General features: G+C 36.7%; 1 protein-coding gene across 3 annotated transcripts in view; it reads left to right on the top strand.

Annotated features, from left to right (window-relative positions):
- UTRN (utrophin) overlaps positions 1 to 11,706 on the top strand; it is a 372,502-nt gene extending 360,796 nt beyond the window's left edge. For 2 of the 3 annotated variants that reach the window (XM_065057531.1, XM_021294904.2), the window contains 4 exons: positions 3,365 to 3,473; positions 4,951 to 5,037; positions 7,879 to 7,901; positions 9,533 to 10,052. In XM_065057531.1, the coding sequence (XP_064913603.1) occupies positions 3,365 to 3,473; positions 4,951 to 5,037; positions 7,879 to 7,901; positions 9,533 to 9,541 (228 nt within the window). In that variant the 3' untranslated portion in view covers positions 9,542 to 10,052. Of the gene's footprint in view, positions 1 to 3,364; positions 3,474 to 4,950; positions 5,044 to 7,878; positions 7,902 to 9,513 lie in introns of all 3 variants that reach the window. The other variant, XM_065057532.1, reaches the window with a different exon arrangement.
- The last annotated feature ends 1,284 nt before the right edge of the window (positions 11,707 to 12,990 follow it).

The following is a 12,990-nucleotide window of genomic DNA, read 5'->3' as shown; positions in this document are numbered from 1 at the left end:
ACTGTGTGGGAGTCATACTGTGCTTCTGATTCTTCTAGGTGCCTTTCCCTAAGTTGTTCCTGTTTCTCTTCTGTCTGTTAGCAGAGGGGCTGGTATGAAATAAAATATATGAGAAGGTCTGCATTATTGCTTTTATAATATATCTGTGACTTTTCAGTATGCCTTTCTAAATGCATCCTTACTTTATCTAGTAGGGTGTTTTTGACCTACCTCTAAGCACATTTTTTGCTAACTATCTGCAAGGATGCTGAAGAGGATTCAGAAATTATAAATAATTCAAATTTTTAGTATATGTTCTCTGGAACTTCTTTATTTTGATGGTAATACAATTATGAAGCACTGTTGAATCCCATTACTGCCCCCTTAACTTTCTGAAAAAATTACCACTCTTCAGCATGTCTGGTTTTCTCTCATGTGTTCACCATTCACAGTCTGTGAAAGTCTTCACATTTTGCACTGCTTGGGGAAGGACTTTATCAGAAGCCTTTATCATTGAGCATCTAAGTATATTTATTTGTTTCTTCTGCTTTTATTGGCTATCCAATTTTTTGTTGTTGTTGTTAGTGGTTATAAGGAATAACTTTTCCATTAACAAGATGGATGATTTGTATGGAAGATTCTCCTGAGTCCAAATGTCAAAATATATAACAACCATGTAATTCTTGTAGAACTTATTACTGGTATTAAGTGACATAACTGTCTTAAAGGCACTTCTTGGCTGTAACTGGCATTTTATGCCACCTCTGTTTCTCTCTTCTGTCAACAACAAGTCTCTGCATTTCTCCTTTCCACACAGCCTCCTGACTGTTGTTTGCGTTAATAATTTGCCACTGAATCTAAAACACTAGGACTATTTTTTTTTTCTCTAAAAGACTTGGAGTGAGTCTATCTATAGATAGATATTTAGGTAGAAAATTATTGAAACTTAGATGCTTTCCTGTAGTAACTGTTTAATCTATATAAGAGCATTCTAAGATGTTTTTTAGAGAGCACCTTTAGCAGAAATGCACATGCATGCTCGCTGTACATTTGCAAACTTCAGGTCACAGTTCCAAGGTTACCATACTATTTTTACTTCAGCAAGCCCAAAGGATTCATAGCTGTCACACAATGTTGTAATTTTTGTCTGCCTGACATTATAGTGTCAAAGAGGAAGGTGAAACAGGACTGGCATGTGACAACTTTGATACTAACATGTTAATTATACAGAAAAAAAATAAAAAATAATCCATTTTCACTTTTCTTTCTTCAGCCCTTTTAGATTCTGCATGTGTAAAGTAGAAGTGAGATCTATTATGAAGGGCATTCAAAGTCTGTTTAGATTTTTCTCTGCTTGTCGAGCTACTGAATAGAGGTTTCACATTGTATTTGATATTGAAGTTAATGGGAGCTAAAACCATCTGCCAATGGCTATATGATCAGAGTTTAAGACAGTAAATAGGGACTGCAGTTCCCTCTTCAGCTGGAAGCATAGGAGCGTTATCAAGAGAGCAGAAGAGACTGTTTCTTTTGTGGCTGGGAGACAAAGTCTGGAACAAGAAGAAACATCCATAATGGATGTGTAAAGGGAACTGGCTTTTTTGAGGCTTTCTGTGATTCAGAGGTTTGGGGTGGGGGAAGGTGTTTTGCTTTGGTTTTTACCAAAAGCAACAGAAGTCAAGGGAAGAACAGGTATGTCTTATCTGTCCATTAATCCACTTCACTTCAGGCTCTTCTTTGGAAAAGACACCAGTGGAAGACACATTGAAATAAAGCACTATACATAAAAAATGATTAAAATAAATATCTCCCTTGAAATACTTTAAAAACTGCTGTCACACAGAAAAATATCTCAATTTCAGAGTTTTCTGGAGAAGAACTTATCTGTCCCTTCATATCTTTATTTTGCTTTGCCTATGAAAAAATTTGAAAACTCCAAGAAACTGGAGTTAGAAAGTTCTCCCTCATCCCCCCAGAGGCGTGCTTGGTGTCCCTGCTTTCATTTGTTCAGGAAGAAGCAGCATAGTATAGTAAGTGTATGGTATAACAGCATATAATAACATTTAGGGCTATTTTCTTATAGTTTCTGGCTTAAGGGTTGTCAGCTGGGTTGTTTCGAATAAGAATGCACTAACTTCATGATGCCTGAAGAGGGCTGATGATGGAGGTGATCAGATTTTGTAGGTGCTATGCAACTGGGGTCAAGTAGAACATTACTTTCTAGAGTTTTTTCTCAAGTTCTTTCCCAGTAAAACTGTTAATCATGTGAATATGTTCAGCTGTATCCTCAACTATTTTACATCTAACATTTTTCAGTATCTGGTTATTATGGTGAGGCATTTATGCCACTACCAGAACCCTTTTCTTTCTGCTCCACACCCCACTCTTCATCTGCTTAACTGGCTAGGCCATTTTAAAATCACCACTTATTTTACCTAGACCCTATAGCTGGGTTGAAGCCTGATACTGAATAGCAAATGACTTTGCTACTCGATAAGCATTCGCTGTTCGTAGGAGTGTCTTGATGGTAAAATACTTGGCTGGCCTGAAAACATATCCATTTTTCTTTGTCTTCTAAATGCAGAGCAATATATCTTGATTTATTCTTTTAGTCAAAGCTGGAAGTTGGTATTGTCATGCTGAGAGATGAGATTTGGAGGAGAAAAAGAGATTTGCTGAGTGCTCAAGGGAACATTTCCTTCTATTTCTCACCACTGTGTATGGAAGAAAATGTATTTTCCTTTGTTCAACAATCTTCAATTTTGTTGAAGATTTTTCTTTTAAACTGGAAATTGTCTCTCTCTCAAAAAAAAAAAAAAAAAAGAATGTTGGACTTAAGGCTGTGAGCTACAAAGGAGCAAACTTGTGTACAAATGTACTGTCATATTGTATATTTTTTGCATCGAGTCTCATAGGTGTTTTAGGTACTTGCTCAGTTTCAAAAATATCTTAAAAGTAATGATGTTTTTGTTAATTCGGTATCTACTTTAGATAGATTTACTTAAATAATCTGCTCTTTAAGCTGTTTGGAAGTAATCTCATGATTTGCAATCAAAAAGATAAATGATTGGGGGAACCATTTCAGCTAATGTTCTATAGCTGCTTTAGATGTAAATAATATTTCAGGTGCTTCTGCTTTTTCAGCACAGTCAGTTCTGGAGTTCAAATACCATATTACTACTCTCTTTCTCAAATAATTTCTTACAAGAAAGAAGAAAAACGGGAAAAACAGTTGTATAGACCTAAGCCAACTTTAAATAGTTTGGAGAGCAAACAACAAAGGGGACATAAAAAAGGAAATGAGCGGGGTGACTGCATACAAGCTCACAATTAAATTCTGTAGATACGATTTATCTAAATTTGGGTATTATTCTCTTTAATGTAGCCTGAGTCAGATTCCCGGGTTAATGGCACCTCCTCCTGTGCTTCATCCCAGCACTCTGCCCTCGGCTACCCACTCGAGCAAGAGACAAGCTCACAGTTTCATCAGACAGGTAAGTGTTTTGATCAGATAATGTGCTGCATGGGTCTAGAGGTGACTACTGAATAGGTTTGGCATCTTTCTGAAAAGATTTCTAAATAAAAGGGAACTGGTCTTTGCGATGCTCTTGAGGGCAGGACTCGCTGCAGCTGTTGCTTTCCCCATGCTTGCAAACAGCTGCAGTATCACAAGAATCCCTGTGACTCTGACTTACAGATTGCTGTCAGTGGATTCTGTGGTCACATCCGTTTTAAGCAGGTGAATTAACTAGGCAAATACATTGCCACTGAAGGGTGAACCAGATTTCATTGCACTGAAAGAGCCAAGAGCTGTTTGTCATAGAACACACATTCTCACCCAAGTAATCAAATATACATAAGACATAATAGAAGCTTCCTGATGGCTGCTTTAAAAATTTTTGTGTATCCTCTGCTTATTCTGGTATTTTGATGACCCCACCCTTCAAAGTTTTCACATCTTCAGGAATTAATAAGCATTTAAGGGTATAACCTCTGCACTTGAGGGGACTTCTCTCTTAAAAGATTATTGTAGATTATGCAAAAGCAGAACTCACTAATTCCACTGGGAATTAGCAGAAATAACCACAGACCATTGAATGTTCAAAATTAGGGGAAAAAATAACATATTTTTCTCAAATTATCTTAAATGCAATTTCCTCCCTGTATTTGTTTTCAAGCCTTTGTGCTATAGATTAAAAATTATTTCTGTGAAAACAGGAAAAGTATTCCCTTGCATACCGAAAAGTTTTCATTCAGCACTGACATGTGGGTTTGCTTTCATGTTATCTAGAAAAACATGGAATGCCTTTGAGTCTGATTTAATGCAATGGTAGATTTATGAGAGATGCTGTCTAATAGCACTACCAGGAACAGAGCCAGTTGTATTCCCTAACCATTCCCTTGCCTTAATTTTATACAGCATTAAAAAAAAAAAATAGCAAAGAGGATTTTAAAACTAGTGAAATTGCTGGTGCACATTGAATAAAGGCCATTGAAAAGATATTTTTTTTTTTTTTTTTTTTAAAGAATGTTGTATTCACTCTGGAAGCTACATGACAAATCATCTGAAAATGGAACAGAATATTAACTGAGCAGCTACCTAGTGTAATTCCCTCATCTTGTAAACCTTTTATTTATTTTAACTATAAATTCCTATATACAGCTCCTTGTTGGCAATTTCTTCTAGCTTAAATCTTGGGTGCAATGGTTAAGCTTTAATAAAAGAGAAATGAGTTCTGCTGCAAATCAATAATATAACTTTCACCTCCTCTCTCAAAGCTGGCAATTATCAATGACAGTTCCTACACATTAAGTTACAAAGGCTTCAGGTAGTGGTTTTGTTTGAAATATAAAGGCATATTTAACTGGAAGGTTGGATGAGAATGCTTTTCAGAATGTTGATTTTTTTTCTCTCTTTTTTTCTCCTCTCCTTACTAAATCCATTGCTCTTTTTTGTTGCCTTATTTGCAGATGACTTGTTAGTTCCACCTCATGATACCAACACAGATCTAACAGATGTTATGGAGCAAATCAACAGCACATTTCCAGCTTGCTGCTGTAAGTGTAACAAATGATGTGTCTGAAAACAATACCAAATTTGAGGAGGTCTTTTGAAGAAAAAAAAGTCACTCTTATGTTATTGACTAGGACAACAATCTTCCCTCTGATAAGATTTCTTGTCAAGATATGCAAGCTACACAATTTTGTTCTTCAAAGTTCCTCAGTAGACACTATTTGTGAAAGGAAATAAATAGTCTCATGTTTTCAGTGGAAGTCATTCACTGTAAGAAAAGACTATAGCTCCATGTGGAATTTTCGTTTGTGTTCACATATGGGAAAGGAGAGCTAGAATTTGCTGCTGATGTAAGTTCTATGTAGAACTTAAGTGAACATAGATTCAGAATTTCTGAATTATGTTTCTCTAATAAAACTTGAGAAAAAGGCCTTAGGTAACAGGAGGGGACCATAGCCCAATCTTTGCTGCCTGAACTAATTATTGAACCAGTTATTAAACTAATTGACCAGATGCAATAACTGTTAACACAACACTTAACAGATTTCCCTGCTTAAATGCATTGAAAGCTGATATTTTATTCAGTGTCTATTAAAGGGAGATGAAAAGGTAAACCAATTACTTTTATATGTGTGGTTTATATCAGCTGACATACATTTCCATGGATCCTGTTCCTTCCATAGTTCCACTGTACCTGCAGGAGTGAGGAGCTTGCTCTCTCTCTGCTCCCAGCAGTATTTCATGCAGATTGTTGGTTTCGGCAGGAGGGTGAAGTGGCAGCTTCGTTATTCAACGTATTTTTTAAAAAATACACTTATATCTTAACCTTCAGCTCTTTTCCCTTAGGAAAACAGTAGTGGAAACTTTGCTATAGTCTGAAACTTTCAACAGTTCTTTCAAATGAAATGTAATGATAATGGTCAATTTTAAAAGGCATAAGTGAGAAGGAGGTGTTTCTGTTCTAATCCTTCTGGAAGCAATAAGACTGAAGTACATTCTGTCCTATTTTGTAAACCCAGTGTGGACCCTGTCAAAATACCACTTCTATCTCTTGTACATACATAGTTTGGCTGTGAAGAACTGCATCAAAGATGCACTTTGCACATTTTGAGAAGCAAATTAGGATGTAGCAAAACATGTTTTGTTTCGGCTGTCCCTTGAGATTTTCAGTGAGTTCAATAGCTCAGAGCCCATCACTTTGCAAGTCAAAGATTTTATTCTAAGGAGCATCTATTCTTGAAATCGACAGCTAGCGGAGCTACTCAGCACAACTTAATGGTGTGTATTCATACAAATCGGTAGAAAACACAAGCCCAGTATCAGTTCTTGTTTTTGCAAATTCCTGTCTTGCACGCATAAGGAGTATAGCAGCTACTGAACATTTGGCCCAAATGAATTTACAACAAATTTGCAGACATAATAATTCATGTGTCGGGGCAAGCTTGCTAATGATGGCTGTTCTCCACAACCAGGAAACATGAAAAAAAAAACATCATCTAATATCCATTAAATGATACCCTGAATGGGGCAAGAGGGGATTGAAAGTGAAAACCAGGGGCTCACATCATTTAATATTTTGAAGCATATGTGAGCAGTTGAGATTAAAAAAACTCACCATTCCAAATTCTATGTGATTTTCCCTTTGTTATGCTGTGGCAGAAATCAGATCAAACCAGCATGCCCCAGTTCACAGGTACTACTTATGTTTGCTCTTCTTTAGTCATTTTAGAACATCTCTTACTTGGGAGATTTGCTAGGAGTATATTCGTTTAACCATTGAAGATTCATATACTGGTTTAGAAGCCTATAATGAGTATTATTTGTCCGTCCTTCCCAACAGAGTGCATTAAGCTCTAGGAGTTTTGCTAGGAAAGACTATGACAGAGCATCTAGTCCCTGTTCTTTCCTGTGGCTGTTTGAGATGGATTTGTCTTTCTGGATGGACAATTATCTAACCTCTTCTGTAAGATATCCAATGACACAGACACCATGGATTCCCTAGGCAATCCGGTTTAAGAGCGTTGTTGTATTCCTAATATTAAAAAATGATATCCTTACCGTTTTTTAATTATACCCAAGCTAAATTTTATTAGAATAGCCTTCATGTTCAACATATCATGTCCATTTCTTTTTTTAAAATAGAAACATTTTTTTTTTAATTTTTTTTTTTCGCCATCTCATCACTACTGATCTCTCCTACCTTAGTCACAGCTTTCATTAAGGACAGTTACTAGCATCTGTGGCTTAGGTAGATTATTTTTATCCTGTCTTGACTGTATAATACAGCCAGTCTTCTCTTTTGCTGTATTTGTTTTTATGGGTTTCACGTTATAATCCGTCTTGAAATCAGCATTTCTATTTACTCTAAATATCCCTTATGAAGCCATTATTCATATAGTAAGGCCAGCACTTCTCTTAGTGGTGAGTTTGGGTTTAATTTGCTGTCCACATCCTTTAATGATGGATGTAACGCTGCTTTTCCATCCCTGTTTATGAAGTTGGTCCTCAGAACCAGACAAGTTGTGCAAGACTGTGGAGCATTCCTGCCTTTGCATCCAAGTGAGTTCCAGAACAGGGTGTTTTGAACACACAGCATAATAATACAGTACTCATAGGTCTATAGGGTTAGTAAGAAGTGAAACAGGAAAAAATCATATCATCTGTATATTCTTAATGCAATAAATCTGTTACAAGAAAAGTAAATTTATGAAAAAAGTTATGCATAGATTATAACAACACACTTCAAGTTAAATGTTTAATTTTTTTTAAGGTAGAAGTCTTTCAATTCTTTTGTATTACTTATTTTCTTGACACTGGCTTTGTTCTTAAACCACCAAGATACAGAATCATATAGATTTCTAACTTCTGTTTTTTTCTATTTGCAGCAAGTTTCACTGGCAGACCACAGGTATGAGGCATGTTTACATACTCGCATAGTTACATGAAATAAAGTAAAGCAAGTGGAAAAGTTCCATTAAAGCAAAGTGGCTGGGTTTTTTTTCTATATTTTTTTCCCTAGAGGTCTGTTTGGAAGATAGGCCCGTGTAACAAGAAGGCTAGATTCTGCAGTATCCCAGTTAATAGAGAATTCCTGCTAGTTCAGGCATTACCAAAGGTACTACAGTATACAGTTCTGTGATGCTGACCAGATGCAATCAGCTCAAATCTATCAAGGCCACCTAGTTTCAAGCCAACATCAGCTCTGCAAGATCAAAGCTGGGTTTTGCAAAAATATCCAGATGTCCTTGTCCCTTGTTGCCCATTGCTTCGGTTTGAGGAGCTATGGGCACCAGGGCACAAGGATGAGCAGCCACACAGCATTTTAGGCATTACATGGAGCTGCCTTCTCCCAGAAGGTAGCTGCTTTACAAACTTGAAGCAGAAATTTGTCTGCTTTCAGAGTTCACAAAAATCTGGAAGACAATCCAGTATTTAGATATTGTTCTTCAAAATCGAACTGGTATGAATGATGAGTTAATTTTCTGTTATAAGTAACAGAAATATGAACAACACTTGATATAGTTTTAGGTTGATATTGGAGCCCATGTATGACAAATAAGGAATGACATAATCTTGTGTGATTGCAGAGTTCTTTGAAAGTTTGATTATTAAATGAGTTTTAAAGACTAACACAAGTTGCTGTGTGGGACTTCAGAAGAATTAAGTGGTAGGGAGTCTATTTAGTCCCCCAAATTGCTTTACCTTGTCCATTAATCCACAGTTTGAAAGGTCATACCCTCCCAAAATGAATATATACAAATTCAGAAATATTGCTCTGTGAACACTTTCTCAAATAGTAATATCTCGGATAGTAGGATCAGCCTCCCAAACAGGAATTTCTAAAGAGAATGGGGTGAATCATGCCCTGCAATCAACTCAGAGTTTGTGTTTCAGTCTCTTGATAAGTTAAATCAATGAATTAAACTAGCATTTTTCAGAAATCCTTTCCCTAAGCAGGCACAGAGATAGCTTTCAGTGTTATTGGTGAATAATACTAATCTTCCTGAAAAAGCCTTTTATTTTTTTTTAGATACAGGATGATTCCCAAATGGTATTACTGCAAACCTACCCTTCCTGAATCATTAGAGACGGCACACTTGTCTGTTGAGGGATTTGAATCCTGAAACAGGTGCCTGGAAATCAACTTCACATTTGAAGGGGCTGAGTCCAAGCCCAGACTCTGTGTGCTCTCCATTTTTACCACTTAGGCCTCAGACAGGACAGTAGTCTGCCTAAACCTTTTTTTCCTATGAGTGCAGAACATGGAGATCCTATAAGTTATTATATATTTACTGCTCTGTAGACTATTGTCCTCTGGGTCTTACTCAACAAGAATTTTAAACACACTAGTATAGTAAAATTAGGTTTCTCTTAACTACATGCCTCAGTGATTTGCTGAGTCTTGGGCCAATACATCTAAAGTTTTAAGATAGAGGGTTTTTGTAAAATTATGTCATTCTCCTTAACTGAATTGAGAATCTCCAGACCTTTCTGTGCGTGTTGATGTCGTACTGATGTAGTTATTTCTCATCCTGACAGGCGATGTGAAGTGTTCATTTGGATGGTGACTAGTGCTTCCTGACGTGCAGTACAGCCCTTTTCTACAAACCACCAGTCACGAGTTCCACTTCATCGGAAGATGCGTGGGACCCTGGAACATGCTGTTTCCTCTGACTGCGTGTTCTACTTGAAATAGCAAAACACTGAATACCCAAAGACAAAGATGTTTTTATAGTATTGTTTTGGTTTTTTTTCTTCTTCTTCCCTTTCTATGCAACTGTAAATTAATGAGCAGTGGAGTATTTGTCACTGATTTGTATAAATATACAGCCGTGGGAAAAGGGGCAGGGGCTTTATATACGTTCTTTTTGATAAACGTAAAGAGAACTGCATAAGGAGTTTGGAGCAAAATGTTACATTTATACATTCCTTTCAGCTCTTTGTTTTTACATTGTAAAATACCCTTAGTTATATTCTCACACATTTAATATTCTGTACTGATTATTTATATGCTAACCATCTAACCACAGATATTTCAGATTACCCTTGAATTGTTTTCAGAATTGGCATATGAAGTTCCCATAATCTGCATTATTGTTACTAATTAACAATAATTGCTGTTGGGTGCAAGCTACAGTATTTTAACTCCATTAAACCCGGTAAACTCTAATTTTGAGTCATAACTATCATCCTCATGCACCAAAATGGTATTTTTAACTTTATTTTAGTTATTTCCAGCCAACACACTCCATTTGGAGGATTATTTTTTTTAAGCCTTACTTAACTTTGAGTTGGAAGATGATAGCTAAAAAGAGGACTTAGATGATAGCTTAAGTTGGTTTTTGTAAGGTCTAAGTTAGTATAATCTTTCCCAACTTTGTTCAGAGACAAAGCTTTGCTGTTCCCCGCTGTGCCAAACTTGCTTCAAGTTTTGGAATTTACAGTCTGTGAAGTAAAGCTCATTTGCCTGAGATCCCCTTCTTTTATCTGCTTCTTGGAAGTGAAGAGACAATTAGAAAGCCCTTTCCAATACTATTAGCAATGGAACATTTTCTTCAAAATTGCAGTGCACTTAGATATTATCATTTGGCATTGTAATCTTGCAACTCATTTTTGAAATCGTTTATTTATGTACTTTAAGTAGGGATAATTACAGGAAAGTTATGTCACTGATCAGCTGATCTCTAGTTTTAAAATAATCGTAAGAGATTTTAATGCCTTCACAGAGTTTACAATGCTGCATGGGCATTTGCTTTAGTTTCAGGACATACCTTTAATTGGTAGAACTGCATGCAATGTATTTCATGTGTAGTGGAGAGAAACTAAACTGTGTTGTTCTTACTTAATACTAAAGAAAAAAAATCTCAAAATGGTATTGGAAGAGTTGTAAATTCTCTACTGCTGTCAAAAACTGCTAGATGACATTAAGAAAGCAGGTCAGGAATTTCTAATGTTGTGAGGTGGTGCCAAGTAGACTGTCCAGCAGGCACAGCCCTCACTCCTGGCCTCCTGCTGCTGCTGCTCAAGGAGTGATTTGGGCACAGCATTGACCACATTCTCATGTCGGCTCTGGGGCCAGCTATTTCTGAACCCTTTGGCAAATCATTTAACCACTCTGCCTCTGTTTTCCCATCTGTAAAATGGGGATGATAGTATTCACCTCTCAAAGGTCTTGTAGGGCTTGCTTAGTTAGTGTCTGAAAAGCTCTTTATAAATGCGAAGTATTATTCCTGATTGGGTGGAGCAAAATTGTCAAGGTGGGAATAGAAGATGCTGGCTCTTATAAATGCTCCATCTATTAAAAGAAGTAGTGTAGTTATTTTGAGAAGAGAAAAAAACCCCACATTTTACAGAAGAGGAAAGCCATGACCACCTTTCTACCTCAGACCTATCTTCATGAGTAGTATTGGAAATAGCTTTATATTCTGTTCTCTGCAAAGTACTTTGCTTTTATCAAGCTACATCATTCCCTAGGCAAGGAATCCTTAAAAATACCCCCCCATGTAAGGAAAAAAGGTCTCAGTAGTGAATTTGGTGGCTTTTATTTTCGTTCTGAATATGAGGTTATGTATAAAGTTGTTTTTCTGCCTGTGTTTGTATGCATCCTTTGTCCTCTGCTGCCAAGTAAATGCTGCTTCAAACACTACATTGTAACATTCTTCCTCTGAGACAATAATAAATAAAAGGAATATATTGCAGTAACACGAGAAAAAGTATGGAGTTTCTTTCAAGTTTTGTGATCTTCAAGGACGGCACTTGTCATTGCTAAATGCTGAAAATTTCATTCTGAAGAAGATTTTTAACACAGGAGTGCTCTGATAATCCATTTCTATGTGCTAGCATTTTTGGAGTGCAGTTTGCATTTCTACAAATGAGATTAAACAATGTTTTCTCCCCATAAATCTGTACATATTTGCTCCAGCTTTCCATCTTTAGTGATTTAGTCTGGAATCGTCTCACTTGCATGACAGATATATTTGATCACTGAGATGCAGACTGCTTTTATTTTAAAAATGTTATATATACATACTGCAAAACAGCAATAATGTGTGAAGCCCTGGCAAATACTAGAACTGTAAATTAGTCTTAGAATTTTGATGGTATTCAGTCAAGAAATATGTACATCCTAGCCCTACCATGTGCTGATTTTAGGTATTTGCTTTAAGCTAATGCAAGTTATGTTAATGACAGTGTTAGAACTACTGTGCTTGATCGAGGATAAAAGTCCACAGCCCTCAAAATTCTGTTTCCTTAAAGCAATATTTGGCAGAATTTTCATGCTTAGTGTTTATTAATAATTTGTTTTCAAACATTAACAAATTCAAAACATAAGTATCAAAGTAATGACATTTTCCCTCAGTTTGTGAAATGATGCTTAACAAGTTGTTGGGAAGAAGTGGGTTTTTCATATGGCATTTAAGTGGTTCAGCAGTTAGCAGGAATTTAATTATAGAAATAGCAATATATTGAGTCAAATTAAGTTCTGTAGATACAACAATGGGTCAAACAGGAGGAGAGTGTTAGATTAAGGAATCTATTAAACCACAAAATCTGTCTTGTGATTAAAATGTTTACTTTTTTTATATGTTTGAAGAGTTGAAGGCAGCAGAAGAGGACTTGGACCATAACCAGGGCCTAACTTTGGGAACAGTTTATGAAGGTGCTCAAATCTACAACTCAGAAATTTGGTACCCTGATCACCACAGCAGCAGGTGCCAGAGCTCTTTAACATTGTCACCTGTGAAGAAGGTACTCTCAGATTAAAATCATGCTTCAGTGCATTGCCACGAAGGTTCTGACTCTTGTCAGGGGGAATAGAGTGACATCTGCTTCTCACCTCCTGCCCGGGGGCTGGGGAAAGCTGGGGCAGGGCCTGCCAACCTCTGGTTCTCAGTGAACCATGCGATGCTGAGCCCTCCCCAGCTTCTCTGCACAACATTTTCTTCTGAGCACTAACCAGCCCCTTATTTTGTCAGGCAAAGTAAAGCCAGTGTGAT

This window comes from Columba livia, chromosome 3 (genome assembly GCF_036013475.1).
Source record: "Columba livia isolate bColLiv1 breed racing homer chromosome 3, bColLiv1.pat.W.v2, whole genome shotgun sequence".
In the NCBI taxonomy this organism is placed as follows: domain Eukaryota; kingdom Metazoa; phylum Chordata; class Aves; order Columbiformes; family Columbidae; genus Columba; species Columba livia.
The sequence above is the reverse complement of the archived record's forward strand: the minus strand, read 5'-3'. Positions and strand labels throughout refer to the sequence as shown.